Genomic DNA, 16178 nt, shown 5'->3' on the forward strand with positions numbered 1-16178 from the left:
GCGATCGTCGCGAACAAGTGGTATTGGCCATTTGTATTCAAAGATCCAGCCAAAATTGTTGCTCCCGTGGTCGAGTGGTTGGCGTCACGCCTAACATGTCACTGCTGAATAATTCAATTTTAGTACTTGTTCAAATAGCTAATAATAGCGAATGTTATATGAATTCAATATATAAATTGATGCGTGCACTAAATAATTATATCAAATGTAAAAAACTCTCATATCAATCGATGTTTATTTTGTTCAGAACAGAAAAAGAGGTTTATTTTATTTGCCCAATATTTTAGACGAAGCACCCATTGTCATCAAAGGAAAGCATTTTTTCCATGACAACATACCAACACACCACGCGTTGAGTGGTGGTGGTGTGGTGTCCGATTCGCTTCTTCTACTCTACGCACTGCCGGTGCTTGGGGTGAAAATGCAAGAGAAACTGTACACCATGTTCGAACATCATGTGAAACATTGGGATTAAACATTGTATGTCCAAACATACCACGAATACAAACATGTCACATTTTCTAACATAGGTACGAAAAAATCATGTTTGTACTCAAACACAAAACTGTGAACAGCAGCGTGGACATGTTTATTCCGGACGCAGTGTTTTTTGTGAAACATGGAAGACTGGTAGCCACAATGTAATATCATAGACAGACATACAGCTGTATTAGCGTTGTACGTGTACAGTGTTGTACAGGGACCATCGTACCATGACAGACATACTTTGGTTGTACATTGTACAGTATGTCAAACTGACAATCAGAAATTTTTCCAATTTTCATCACATATTTCAATGAAAAAAGTTTTTATTTAGTGTCTAAACTGTCAAACACAACAAACAAGTTTCCAATCTGAGTTATTAACTCAAGAGAAAGGCAATGACGGTTTGTTCATTCTTCTCACCACTAACCGTCTATGACGCTGCGCACAGTACAACTGTAGCCATGTACAGCGGTAAAACAAGTCGGTACAGATACAGCGATTGTACAGAGTTGCTTGCATTGTTCTAGCGCTGTACATGGTGACAGACGTACAATTTTCGAAGTACAGTTGTATGTCTGTCATAAGTGGAAAACGGTACTGATCCGTGATTTAAAATGTAAAATGGTACTAATGCTTGATATTTTTGAAAGTATTTGTTACTTCTGTGATAATACAACAATAGCAGCAATAAACATAAACATATTTTCTTTTACTTTGTGCTGTTGAACTGTTTCATAGCGAATAAAAAACAAACAAAGCCGCTATGACATCCGTTAGTTCTGGTTAAAGCATTATTTGAAAAACAATACGCATTATTGCATAAACCCGAAAACTTTCGAAATTCATAAGCATTCGTAAGAAATCCTTCAATACACAATATTATATATTCCCATGCATAGATTCCGAAAGCAAGTATTTCTAAAAATTAAAGAATACACGTTGAGTGACTACTTCACTGGAGGCAATCTGGCGTAGTGGTAACATCCATACCTCTCACGCAGAGATCACGAGTTCAATTCTCACTCCCGACATTCTTCCAAAAATGGAAGTAAAAGTGACGAACCAGCCAAAATGTGTTGAAAGTCACTATAATAGAGAAAAAAAAGACTACTTCTCGCGTAACTTTTGAAAAGGTCCTAAGTAACAAATGTAAACAAATCGAGTTAATGGATGCACGCTATTAGTTTTCAATCATTGAATGTATTACAAAAACAATCGTTCACGTATCTATCTTCTTCATCTTTTTGTCGCCGATACAAAAAATATCCAATGTACAGATTCGAATTTTAAGCACCCGGCTGTTACTTCGAACGCCACTTTCCTCCGACGGCCGAAACGTCTGAAGTAACAAAGCAGTTAATACAACTCGCAGTCGTACTTCGGTCGTTTTGGAATTCGTTTCTTACAGTTGTTGTTATCGATTTCAGTGCAATTCAACGAGTGATAACAATAATAATCAGTCTTTAGAACGAAATGCTGATATTTGGATTGTTGTATATTAGTTAGTTTCAAATTTTTATAGTGCAACGTAATATGTCCAATGTGCAAACGCGGGCAGTCAAAACGTCCAATGTAACATTTTTCGCTCCGAGGCTTCAACCTTAATCTCAAATCACGGAACAATAGTTACGATTGGTTTTACGGAGTAATTCTTGACAGCTAGTGGTGAAAACAATGATAAAGATTGATAGCTTTTAAGACAATTCGCGAAATAATGTTCGGGTCTTCAACTACGTTTTTCTCGAGTTGGCGAAAATGTTACATTGGACCTTTTCAAAAGTTACGCGAGACTTCACAAACGGGAAATGCCAGTACTTCTGAAGTATTTTGATTTTTAACTAACCGAGTAGGTATACTGCCTACTGTGAACAAGTTTCATAAATGTGGGTCTTCGTAGTCTAATTGGTTGGGTGTCTGCTACTAAGCGAACGATCATTCGAATATTCTCACGCAGAAAAAACGCGACATGTGTATCGATAGAATAGGAATACTCTTACACCAAAAATAGCTACTGTGTAATATACAACAAAATTATCGTTAGATAAAAATGTACACAAACAAAATTCGGCTCTGTAGCAGCTGAATTGCTAAATGAGCCTAATAAAATAAACAGATGAGATAAAAAAAATTCATAAAATTCAAAACATATGAACTGAAATTTCAAAGTTTGATATGTAAATTAATATATGTGGGTGTTTCGCACTCTGACATAGAACTTTTTTTTTTCGATTCCGTAGTCTGTAGTCTGAGTAGTCTGAGCAGTGGATGTAGATATATTATGAAGAGATACGTGAAAGGGAATCTCCCTGCCACTCAGATCTTTCGATAGGGAATGCTACCGACCGACGCCCGTTTGTCAGAAATTGAGAGGAAGACATGTCTCCGATTTTAGCGAGTAGCTGCATAAAATTCAGGTTGTATCCAAGCGAGAGCATGACTAGACTCCCCCTCCCCCTCCATGGAGAAGCGTGGACGTTGACCAGACCCCTTCCTCTGTTGTCCACGCAAACATTTTGGATATTTTTCAGTTTAAAATTACCAAGTAATTACCTCGAGTGCACCCTTATTCCATTTCAAGTTCGTTTCATGTTAGATTTTGTTTTTTTATTAATGGAAGAAATTAGGGAAATACATTTTTGGTAAGAATTTTCTCAGAAAGGACTGTTTCAAATGACATTTCCAATCACACGATGAGAAGTGAGGAGTATTCCTGAATCATTTGCTGACGTTTTTGCATCGAAACCACTGTGATGATTGGTTATTCCAGCACAATAAGGCATCATTTCATAAAAGTTCCAACACTAATCGATAACTTATGTAGAGTGATCGTACGAAGAATAGAGGTAGCTAATAGGCAGTATGGAAGTTTTATGGAGCTTAAGTAGTTTCACGAGTAGTTTCCTCTGTGTGGAGCGAGACTCAAATTTCCACATGCCGTAGCATGCCAAATACGTTGTTTGAATAGATTGAGAACTAATAATGACCTAAGAATTATAAACTTGTTGTTATTCGTGCGAATTTTGCTGTTAATTTTCTAAATGAGTGATAGTTTTCTATCTAGTTCTATAGTTATGAAACACAGGTGTTTTCGTTTTTCGAATGTTTCGCTCGTGAACAAAACAATAAAGTTAAAATTGCCAATCTTATATAGGAAAATAGTTATTATACCTTACTCCTTACACATAATTTCAACCGAGCTCTTATACACATCTGGAAACTCAAAAAAAAACGAGTGGTTCTACTAATGTTATGACACGAAATGTATTAAAATTTAAAAAAAAATTCAAATTAACATGAAAGAATAATTAACTCTTCGCGGCCGTATGTCTGCTCTCCGCCACCGTGCATATGATTCGTATAGTGGCTCTCAGTCACCATAGAAAAGAACTATAGTTAAAAATCGGTACTGCATATTGAGGGACTTGTTTTGAAAAATACCCAGCAAACATTAAATCGCATAACAAGCGTATATATAACATCATATGCCCTAAAATTTGGTTGGCATATGCATGCAAAAGTGGAGGCCATATACATACATGGAAAATGCTTACCGAATTTGTTTGGATGAATATGCAACTTTGACCGGCTATAAGGCTAGGCGCAAATTGAGAAGCGTATAGCGCTCGTAAGCGAACGTGAGACTACCAACACGACTCATACGTGCCACAAACGTAGCGTGGTGGAGCGCATATTGAGTCGCAGTTTGGTGTAAATAACATGCCACTCGCATACAATGACTGATTAACACAGAGTTGCGCGATATATTCATTTACTAACACAATCACCCGACCAGTACAGCCATACAGTGTCAAACCCACGGCGCTATATGATTGTTCACCAACACAACTACCACAACCGGCATGACCAGCACGAGAAACTGTGGTTCAGCCACAGCGTCGCGCGAGTCTTGTCTCACGAGCGCTCCACCATCTCGCGTCATCTGGCCAATTTGCGCCTCGCCTAATAGCGACTTTTGCCATATTCATATACGATTTATTACAGACATAGAAAAAAAAACAAATGGCGCAAAATATTTTCGTGAAATGTTTATTATAGCCTCATGAATCGCAATTTTTATATATGAGTATTTATGTTTGTAGAAATAATAATTGTTTGATTGACTTGTGTTGGGAGTGAAATATAAATGTTTGACATGGCACAGATTGATGTTTGGTGAAAACTGCTCCGATGTGGTTTCGAACTCCGGTCGTCTGGATTATCATCCACCAGCTATCTCGCGCGGCTATCTGAAATCTAATTCAACAGCGGTTAAAACTTTCGAGTGCATCAGCATTTCACTGACATTTCAATCTGATGTAATATGTTCTTTATTAGGATCTAATATGATTCACTGTTTCATGATTTTCTTCAGCATGCAACACGATTCACTACAGTACTGAATCGATTTAAATTATACGCTTATACGACACACAAACTGCATCAGCGTAATATACGCATATGATGCGGATTAAATATATTTTACGACAATGTGCATCATAAAATTGATGTTTATTATACCGAATTGCGACTTAATTTGATAATAGTATTTTAAATCGAGTTTTTACATTTAATGCGATTTCAAATATACACGATACATACTTTGATTGATATTATATGCGATTATGATTTATTCGGATTTCTTGTAAGACTTGGCACGTGCAAAATTATACGATTTAATGTTTGCTGGGTAGCACTCGAAGGAGTTTTTAGAAAATTATTTTTTTACATAGAAACAGCACATTAAAACACATCATTCAGTAGATACATATATAAAGTTCACAAAGAATTGAATAAAACTTGTTTATCTTTAAAATATTACAAATTATGTAAAGCTGCTCTGTAAAGTGAAAATAATTCCGACCAGTACGACATCCATGCCCAAACCGACGCAAATGTCGATCGCCTACACCAAATATCACTACAATTTATTTGCTGATGTCCACCCAGCAAACATTAAATCGTATAACTTTGCACATGATAAGTTACATATAATTTCGTATCAAATCACAATCGCATAAAATATCAATCAAAATATCGATCATATATATCTAAAATCGCATAAAATGCAAAAACACGATTTTCCATGTCATCGATGGATTGAGTGGTAACGTTGTCGTATCAAATCGCATATCAGTCCAAAAAGCATCGCATATCGTTATATACGGCTTTATATGCGTACAAAATATGGCATATACGTATATCGCCTCCACTTTTGTGTGTATATGCTAGTTATCTGCATCATATATCATACAAATGTGTCTTGGTTGTATGTATATCGCCTCCAATTATAGCTATTCATACGACTTAATGTTTGCTGGGCAGGGGCGTTTGTGATTCCAATACAGCATAATCTTGCATCATGACAACGTGTCAGCTCATTCCCCCTAATTGCGAGCGGATATTATGCGATGTTTGGTAGTTTATCGAGAAGCTCTTGATCAACCTAATATATCTTCACAAACTGCTGTATGATTCCCCAGCAAACATTAAAGCGTATAATTTTGCACGTGCTAAGTCTTACAAGAAATCAGAATAAATCAGAATCGCATATAATATCAATCAAAGTATGTATCGTGTATATTTGAAATCGCATAAAATGTAAAAACTCGATTTTATATACCATTATCAAATTAAGTCGCAATTCGGTATAATAAACATCAATTTTATGATGTATATTGTCGTAAAATAGATTTAATCCGCGTCATATGCGTATATTACGCTGATACAGTTTATGTGTCGTATAAGCGTATAATTTAAATCGATTCAGTACTGTAGTAAATCGTGTTGCATGCTGAAGAAAATCATGAAACAGTAATCATATTAGATCCTAATAAAGAAAATATTACATCATATTGAAATGTCAATAAAATGCTGGTGCACTCGAAAGTTTTAACCGCTGTTGAATTAAATTTCAGATAGCCGCGCAAGATAGCTGGTGGATGATAATCCAGACGACCGGAGTTCGAACCCACATCGGAGCAGTTTCCACCAAACATCAATCTGTGTCATTTTAAATATTCATATTCCACTCCCAACAATCAATTATTATTTCTACGAACGTAAATACTCATATATAAAAATGGCGATTCGAGAGGTTATAAGAAACGATTCACGAAAATATTTTGCGCCATTTGTTTTTTTTTCTATGTCTGTAATAAATCGTATATGAGTATGGCAAAAGTCGTATTAGAGGCTTTGACAATTCATGAATATATTCATATTAGATCGCAATTCAATTCCAACATAATCGCTATTATAGCCGGTCAAAGTTGCATATTCATCCAAACAAATTCGGTAAGCATTTGCCATGTATGTATATGGCCTCCACTTTTGCATGCATATGCCAGTTAGGCGCATTATATGCCAACCAAATTTTAGGGCATATGATGTTATATATACGCTTGTTATGCGATTTAATGTTTGCTGGGTCGTTCTCCGACACCAAATTGTTAGATTATTTACTTCCGTGGCATTTTAACAATTTTCAAAAACCACGAATTGTACCATTGTGTCTAAAGTGACAAGTGTTTGAAAAAAATATCAGGCAGCCCGAACATTTTATTGTTTAATACGCAGAACAAAATTTATCGAAAAGTTTGAAAATTCTTGAAAATGAGAAACAGATTTCATTGATTTTAAGAATATAGATGTGATTTTTATTTTCTTAAATATTTATTTCACGTGGCCACATGGACATTAACTATATCCCTACCCCACCGTGGACAAGCGTGGACATTATAGCAATATTTTTTACTAGTTAATGCTATCCTCGTAAATGCTTAAGTGTCCGGACATCGATGCATTACGATTTACCGATATGTTCGTCTCCACCAAAATTAGAATGAAGAAGAAAAATAGAGAAATTCGAAAAAATCCTATCACGCATGTACTTATTTGTTTTGCAGTGAAAAGTTGGTCCAATTGTTTGGTACATTTTTTCAATTGGAATTAACGTTGGTGATATTGAGTATCATGTTCAGTTATTCTGAATGATGGATTCACAGTTAGTAACCTGGTTGCTTTCAAGAGCCTTTAAACTTTGCGAAGAAAAAATTCCGATAGAAAATTGAAAAACAATTTTGGGTATATTACCTCTGGACAAAATAACTGCCATACTCAGTGGCATTTGAAATATGAGTGTGGAGACAAAACCAAAATCCCTACCGAAAAGTGAGCGTTGTTTTTATTTACGGTTCTCATTCGCATGTGCTCACTCGGCTGTCAAAACGAGTGCTTATTTTGAGTTGCACTCTCCCATGTGTTGATTGGTTCCGTTTGCGCCTGTGGCCTGGGTTTTAAAAAATATCCGGTCGTGGAAAAAAGTGCTCATTAAATTTAACTTCCAGAGACATTATCGTGTAATCCGGTGAACAAGCTCGACAAGATGCAGCAGGACGAGGTAAATCTCAACACCCACAAATATTTGTTTTGAATCACGAAGCTTAACCTCGTTCCTCACACCACACAGATTGTTTGGAGTATCATCAGTAGGCAGTTCTGCTCGTACCAGGTCAAAACACAGACGCAAAACTTCTGCCGGAACGAGTACAGCTTGACGGGACTGTGTTCCCGTAAATCATGCCCAATCGCCAACAGCCAATACGCCACAATCCGGGAAGAGAACGGAATCGCTTATCTGTACATGAAAACAGCGGAACGCAATGCATTCCCTGCGAAGCACTGGGAGAAGGTCAAACTGTCGCGGAACTTCGAGAAGGCGATCTATCAGATCAATGAGAACCTGCTGTACTGGGATCGGTTTGTGCGGCTTAAGTGCAAGCAGCGGTTCACCAAGATTACACAGTATTTGATTCGTATGCGGAAGCTGAAGCTGCGCCGGCAGAAACTGCTCGTTCCGTTGGCCACGAAGATCGAGCGGAGGGAGAGACGCCGGGAGGAGAAGGCACTGGTTGCGGCCAAGATCGATAACGCCATCGAAAAGGAGCTGATGGAGCGGTTGAAAAAGGGCGCTTACGAGGATATCTATAACTTCCCCCAGACGGCGTTCAACAAGGCGATGGAGGCGGAGGAGGTAGAGGAAGAGGAGGGTGAGGCGGAGAGTGAGCTGGAAGACGAACAGGAGGTGGAGAGAGAGATGGAGATCGATGCGGAAGTCCAGCGGGAGCTGGATATGGATGATGAGTTTGTGGAAGGCGATTCGGATGATGATGATGACGATGCTGACGATGACGAGGATGATGATGGTGAGGAGATGGATGATGATTCTGACGCGGAAAGCGAATCGGGTGTCAGAGAGCGAGTGGAGGTGGACAGCGATTTTGAGTCCTCCGATGAGGACGATATTGAGGTGAGTGGGAAAACATTTGAGATTGCGAAAACAAAATATAATTATGTCCTACTATGCGGCGGATTCATCTAAACAATCGAGTTTATTGAAAATGTTCGTTCCATTCATGCGATATTCACAATAATTAACATACTGGATTGCCATTTAGAGCCTATCGTTAATTAGTTCATTGGTGCGACAAGTCCACTAAAATATGCAAATATGATAAATGGCCTTCGACTTGGCCATAATTTTTGGGCTGCTGTTTCCAAAAAATATGGGCTCATCGTGAGCAAGATTCACAGACTCTCACATTTTACATTCAATTTACAAACCGTTCGCCGCGTTGCGCCGGTTGACACAGTGAAGTGTTTACGTCAATGGCAATGTTGCCAATTTCGCAAAATGTATGTCTATAGTGAAAACTCTTCATATATATTAAGGATGCCAAATCAGAAAACAAGTTACGTTTTTATGAAATAAAGTTAACGTCAATAACTATTTTTGCTGCAAGCGGATTTGAACGATTTGCATACCAATCGAATTGGAAATTTTCAAAGATTTATTTGATATCCTATACATTACAATCTCATAATCTGTATATGGTTTAAATTGACGAACATTGGAAGCATTTCGATTTTCTCATACATTTGTTTTGTCCATTTGTGTGCTTTCCCGAACAGAGCTGTCAATAACGGGCAATTTATGCAGCTGCTAGAATAGAAACAATGAAGGTGGATAGCGAAATGAGAATATTTGTGAAGTAAACTCCACCCTTGCATAGTAAGTAAGCTGTCGCTAGCGTAAATTCTCAGAATCTTTCTGTGCAACAAAGGTCGCTTATTCTGCTCGTCTTGTGTTTTATGTTTCCGCTCGAACTGTGATCGCTAGCGAATATTCCACTTGAAGTGCATCTGGCATTGCAAGTAAGTTGTTTTCGTTGCGCGAAACTTGGAAGTTGTACATTTCCTGTACATGTGAATAGCACACCTTCGATACTTTTAGTTGCCAATCGTATCTGCTATCATGCGCATCAGGTCTGTTCTGATGCAACAAACTCCTAGCTTTGTTGGCGGTTTTGACCGGTTGAGAAACGATTTTTCAAAACAGTCATTCTCGAGATGTTTCATTTTTATCGCTGCAACTGTGTGCATCTGTTAGACGCGTGTTTGATGTTTGTTGAATGGCGATGAACAGAAGATGACTCTCGTTAAATACTCAGTGCAATGCGTGCATTGATATGAAGAAACAAATTGCGACATATGACCAATTAGTGTATTGTTCTTGCAAAGGCAAGAAATAATCGTTGCTTCTCGAAATGATTCTAGAAAACCACGCAAGCCATTGAACATTTCAGGGTCCCTGGAACATTTTTACTAAAGAGTTATTTATGAAATTTCGACGTGTTCGCAAATATTAGGCTGTCAAAACAGTCCTGCGGTATTTCCGCGAGGTGTCGTTGTAAGCGCTAGTTCTAGTTGTTTTCATTGTATCGAGTCATACTATAGCTTGTTGGAAAGGTATTTTTGCGCGCTATAACATAGTCCTTGAAAGTGTTTTGTTTGGTTAGGTCGTTCGTGAGTTATAGTGTCGCAAATATAGAGCAAAATAAAGAGAAAATCCGACATATTTTACAGTACTTCTATGACAAAGGCAAAAATGCATCTCAAGCTGCCAATAAAATTTGTGCAGTTTATGGACCCGATACAGTTTCCATTTCCACCGCACAACGATGGTTTCGACGTTTTCGTTCTAGTGTAGAGGTCGTTGAAGATGCGCCACGCTCCGGAAGGCCTGTCGTCGAAAATTGCGACAAAATCGCTGAATTAGCCGAGAAAGACCGGCATAGTAGCAGCCGTAGCATCGGCCAAGAGCCGGGGGTAAGTCATCAAACCGTTATTAACCATTTGAAAAAGCTTGGATTCACAAAGAAGCTCAATGTATGGGTGCCACACACGTTGCCGCAAAAAAACATCTTTGACCGTATCGACGCATGTGAATCGCTGTTGAATCGCAACAAAATCGACCCGTTTCTGAAGCGGATGGTGACTGGCGATGAAAAGTGGGACACTTACGACAACGTGAAGCGCAAACGGTCGTGGTCGAAGCCCGCTGACGCGGCTCAGACGGTGGCCAAGCCCTCATTAACGGCCAGGAAGGTTCTGCTGTGTGTTTGGTGGGATTGTCAAGGAATAATCTATTATGAGCAGCTTCCCTATGGCCAAACGCTCAATTCGGACCTGTATTACCAACAACTGGACCGCTTGAAGGTAGCACTCATGATGAAGAGACCATCTTTGATGAACAGAGGCCGCATTATCTTCCATCAGGACACCGCCAGGCCACACACTTCATTGGTGACGCGCCAGAAGCTCCGGGAGCTCGGATGGGAGGTTCTTTTGCATCCGCCGTATAGTCCGGACCTTGCACCAAGTGACTACCACCTGTTTTTGTCCATGGCGAACGAGCTAGGTAGTCAGAAGTTAGCCACAAAAGAGGCCTGTGAAAATTGGCTATCCGAGTTTTTTTACCAATAAGGAAGCGAGCTTCTATAACAGGGGTATTATGAAGTTGGCATCTCGTTGGTAACAAGTCATCGAACAAAACGGCGCATATTTGACTTAAAACAGATGATTGTAACTAATTTTATGAACAAATGAAAATTCAAAAAAAATACCGCAGGACTTTTTTGACAGCCTAATAATATCCGAAATGATAAACTAACAAACTTTAAAAAATTTGCGTAGTCCTACGTCCTAAGCGGTCGTGTCTCGGATACAACCCCTTGAAATTTTTCATTCTAAAGACACTTACAAAGTATAGGGTTGGGGAAAAAGAAATGTCGTATTTCCGATCGAAATTTGACGCTTTATTTAACATACTTAAAATTATCCAATTTAAGTCAAAAATGTGCCGTTTTGTTCGCAAGCTTGTTGCCATTTAGAAGACAACTTCATTATCTCCCCCTCCTTATTTGCTCGCAGGTAGTAAAAATTGTAGGAGGTTGTGTTCAAGACACGACCGCATTGTTGACGTAGAACTACGCTGTGGTTTAATTCAAATTTATAACTTGTTTATAACTGTGGATATTAGTTTATAATCCAACGAAAATTTTGAAATAACCATTCTACCAGTTTGGTTGCTCTGAAATGTTTTTTTTTATTTGATGAATCAATCATGAATCATTTGATGATTCATTCTTGTGCTCGCAGAACAATACTTTGCTCGAGATAAGAGCAGCTGTCATCCTTAGTGGAGAAAGGTTTTGCTACTGGTAAGCGAAATCAAATCACATACAAAATTCCAGAACGACATTTACTTTTTTGGTGACTAAATAAACGAAATAAACTCTATCTGTTAATCTCAACAACCTCGAAAAGAGTAACACTGCTTCATTATGATCAAGATTAGCGCAAAAGCAATCCTAGTTGAAAGCAGTTTTGCGAAGGGCACGCGAGCCCAAATAAATTAATAACTTAATATAACTTATTGAATAACTCGGTATTCTCCAAATATTTTTTTTTGTGAACAACCTTAACACCTGCTTCACCATAGCGTCGGTTCAATGCACTGACGACAGAAAACAAACAATGTTAACTGCTTGGAAAAAGGCTGAATATTTGCCTCAGCAGAGATTCATTACCAACCCTAGCGTAAATATTTCCCTCCCGCTATCTTCCCTCCTTGTTTATATATATCATTACGACTGAATAATTTGCGACACAAAACAATGGGAAATCATAGCATAAAAAAATAGGCGATTGTTGCATCGTTACAGGACCAATGCACACGGGAGCAGATACAAATGGGGTTTCAGCGTAGCGAAGATGAACTATTTTTACGTACGGGTTATGAAGCACGCACGTACGCACACAAATATCCATATATCGATGGGTTGGAGCAACTAAATATACACACACTTATCTCCGTTCTGCGCTTTGCTCAACAGAAGCCCTTTCTGTTAATATTGCCAGTCTACATTAGCTTAGTTATCCTTTGTGGAGAGTTTTCCTACCGTCATGCGAAACCAAATCACTGACAAAATTCCAGAACATTCATTTTCTTGGTGAGCTGACGATAGCCTAGCTTGATGATTCCCCACACAATTGAGTAGCTCAGAACCTTAATGCAATGGCGTCAGTTTGATGCAATGATTGCAATGCTAGAGACATCAGTGAGTGAGTAATTTGGTCGCGTCCACAGCTCAAACCGAGACGAAGACATGTGATGACGCAAAACAAGAAAGAACAAGCAATTGTCATTGCTTTGAATACAGAACGATACTGAAAGTTTGCCTTCCTTCCTTGCTTGAGACTTCACACTTCTTCAGTTCATTCGTCTCTAACCTTCAAAAAGGCCCTTGGAAAACTTTACTTTATCCATCATATTACTCCTCCACCCCCATTGCCTTGAGAAAGGCATTCGATCCCTCGCCGTCCAGCTCGCCCAGCAACGATGTAGATGTTTCCTCACGAAGAATGAAAGTTTGACTCAGCGAGATCCACTGTTCATACTCTAGACAAATATTCCCCTTCTTCTTTTCCTTTGCTCACTTTACATCTTACGATTTCCTCTTCGTTCCTCGTCGATAGTTTACTCGTTATTGACAGCTCTGTTCGGGAAAGCACACAAATGGACAGAACAAATGTATGAGGAAATGGGAATGCTTCCAATTTTCATCAATTTAAACCATATACAGACTATGGGATTATAATGTATAGCATATCAATAGATCTTAGGGAATTTCCGATTCGTTTGGTATATGAATCGCCAAAATCCGTTCGCGGTAAAATAGTTATCAACGTTAACTTTATTTCATAAAAACGTGACCTGTTTTCTGATTTGGCACCCTTAATGAAAGACGTAGTTCTACGTCAAAACGTGAAATATGGCGAATTTCTTGCTTGGTGGACTCCATCTTTGACGCGCTATAACTTGAGACTGAAAAGGACAATCATAACACTGTCAAAACGACACTTGTAGCACAGACTGTCGTCTTTAAATAGCCGTATAGCGATAAGTACAACACAAGATATGTTTAAGTGTTGCCATATATTGACAATATACGACATTTCTTTTTCCCCAACCCAATATTCTCCAGGTTCGTGCCTGTATGTACACAATACTGAAAATTTCAGCGCATTTGATCCACAGGTGAGCTGGCACATTTGATCTGAAATTTGTTTTGGGATTTTGAATATCAACACGTAGAGATCTGAATTTTCATTGCTACGCTTTCCATTTAGCCCACATCAAGAGCATTTGCCCAATATCAGTGTCGGTCCCAGCTTCTAAAGATATTTATTGTATAAAAATGAAATTGTCGAAAATTCGTGAAGAAAGTAGTCAAACATCGTAATACATCAAGAAAACAAGTTTTTCTGTATTTCCTTTTTTTTTGCTATCAGTCCCAGTGATCAATGTTTTTCTAACGAAAAGCTCAACGTTAGTCTCTAGGAACCGACACGGGGCTCAACATGGTAAATTTGAGAAAGACACATTCGCACTTCATTTACATCATTCCTGTATTGCTGATCATTTCAGTATTGTGGATGTGAATAAACAAGAAACAACTGGGAATGTTACTGTTGCACATTCAATTCGTCACCCGTCGCAGAAGAAAAGGCCTTATGTCAAAATTTATCAGCATAAAATCTTCTATCACCAGTTCACTTGCTTGAAAAGGCAGCCAATAGTGCTACAAAAATTTGGCTTGCCGAAGAAATTGAGTTTAAACACAAGCAGTTTTCTATAGTGGAAGGCCAATTATATCCTCTCCATATGCAATTACTGAAAGAAAGCGAGTACCATTCTTCCGCCGAGTGTATTGTGCGTAAGTGTGAAGAAGGGAAGAAGGAATGTTGGTGAAAAGTTCTTAGTAGTTTTAATCCTAGAGAAACGTGTGATGAAAACGAAGCAACGACACCGCCAAAAATTGCGCTCTCTCGAAGATGCACGAATAGCTCGCCGCAAGCGGTCGATATTTTGTAATGAATCTCTCATCCACGCTATTCACCAAACCAGAGCTTGATCTGTTCAATACAGGGTTTGATTATGTGGTATCCCCCCAGTGTGCTCTTCTTGCTGATATAGTGAATAATATCGAAAGTGCTATCCAGTTTGACCAACAAGGGTACAAATCGGCAATCCGTCATAATATTCAGCAATGTACCTCACGAGCTGCCGACAAGCAGAACCCCAACATCGAGCTTCCCGCGATCAGAACGTTGAAAAGTCGTGATGTTTTCTACTCTGGATATGCAAGATTACGATTCACGTGTCCTTGACATGATCGATGCTGTTCTATATGAAGAAAATAAATTTAGAAATTGAAAATAAAAGTCACAGGAGGGTTGTGTCCGAGACACGACCGCATAGTTGACGTAGAATTCCGTTAGGCTACCTGTTGATTTTAGATATGTTTGAAGAATTACATCGTTAAACTCTTTGATAATGTTTTGGTGGCCCTGAAAATGGCCGTTTTGTTTGGTTATTGGGTATTGTTTGTTCACGTATCAGATAAACCCGTTCTCGAGCGGGAACACACCTTGGTTTTTATTTATGAAATTTAAATAAATCGTTTCATACATCGAGTCATTTTGAACACAACTGCTACCATACACAATTTTACACTTACACTTGTGCTAAATTTTTCACAATACACGATCGGTCATTGATATGAAATTTCACGAAGCAACCAACATTAGAGTTTCAAATTTTAATTTTGTTTGCTAGAATTATTCGTATCACTCACTTTACTTGCAATATAAAAATGCCCCCGATTTGCATATATTTGCAATGCCGATTTCCCCCAGACAGCATGGTTTTAATGTCTCTGTTAAGGAACACATTTCGCCTGAAGATGGATTTCGCGCCAACTCGACCAGATGTTGGCATGACCCTCTCAGAACTTAATGAAACTTTCTGGGCGTGAAGACCTTACCCAATTAAGCAACTTGGCATACTTAGTTTTTCGAAAATTTATCTAGACTAACATAGGGAAAGGGGTAAATATGCATAATTGAACTCTCTGAAAAAAATACTAAAAAAATATTTTTTGATATTCTACACTGAAAAAAATCGATTTCAAAAACTCAAAGTCGATCTTCTCAAAATGGTCATCTCAGATTTCGATGAAATGGTAGATAAATGGTAGATAAATATGTGCCCTACAACTCTTCCATACATAACAACGTGCGCAACGTGTATGTAAGGCAAAAAAGTTTTTCTAACAAAAACTTTTTCAATATTTTTTCTCGAAAATTTTCTATTTGCATTTGCTTGACTCATGTTGCTAAACAATGTCACACTTTTCTTTGTTGAATTTTGATGATTACGAAGAAACAAAATAATGCTAAAATCCGTCGCTTTACATTTGCTGCCGGTCATGACTGGTAATTTTCAA

The 16178-nt window shown here is 38.4% G+C and overlaps 1 protein-coding gene across 2 annotated transcripts in view; it reads left to right on the forward strand.

Moving 5' to 3' along the window:
- Positions 1-7716: 7716 nt before the first annotated feature.
- LOC129768020 (protein MAK16 homolog A) overlaps positions 7717-16178 on the forward strand; it is a 59346-nt gene continuing 50884 nt past the window's right edge. For both annotated transcript variants that reach the window (XM_055769391.1, XM_055769383.1), the window contains exons 1-2: positions 7717-7885; positions 7955-8794. In XM_055769391.1, coding sequence (XP_055625366.1) covers positions 7871-7885; positions 7955-8794 — 855 coding nt within the window. In that variant the 5' untranslated portion in view covers positions 7717-7870. The remainder of the gene's footprint in view (positions 7886-7954; positions 8795-16178) is intronic.

This window comes from Toxorhynchites rutilus, chromosome 1 (genome assembly GCF_029784135.1).
Source record: "Toxorhynchites rutilus septentrionalis strain SRP chromosome 1, ASM2978413v1, whole genome shotgun sequence".
In the NCBI taxonomy this organism is placed as follows: Eukaryota; Metazoa; Arthropoda; class Insecta; order Diptera; family Culicidae; genus Toxorhynchites; species Toxorhynchites rutilus.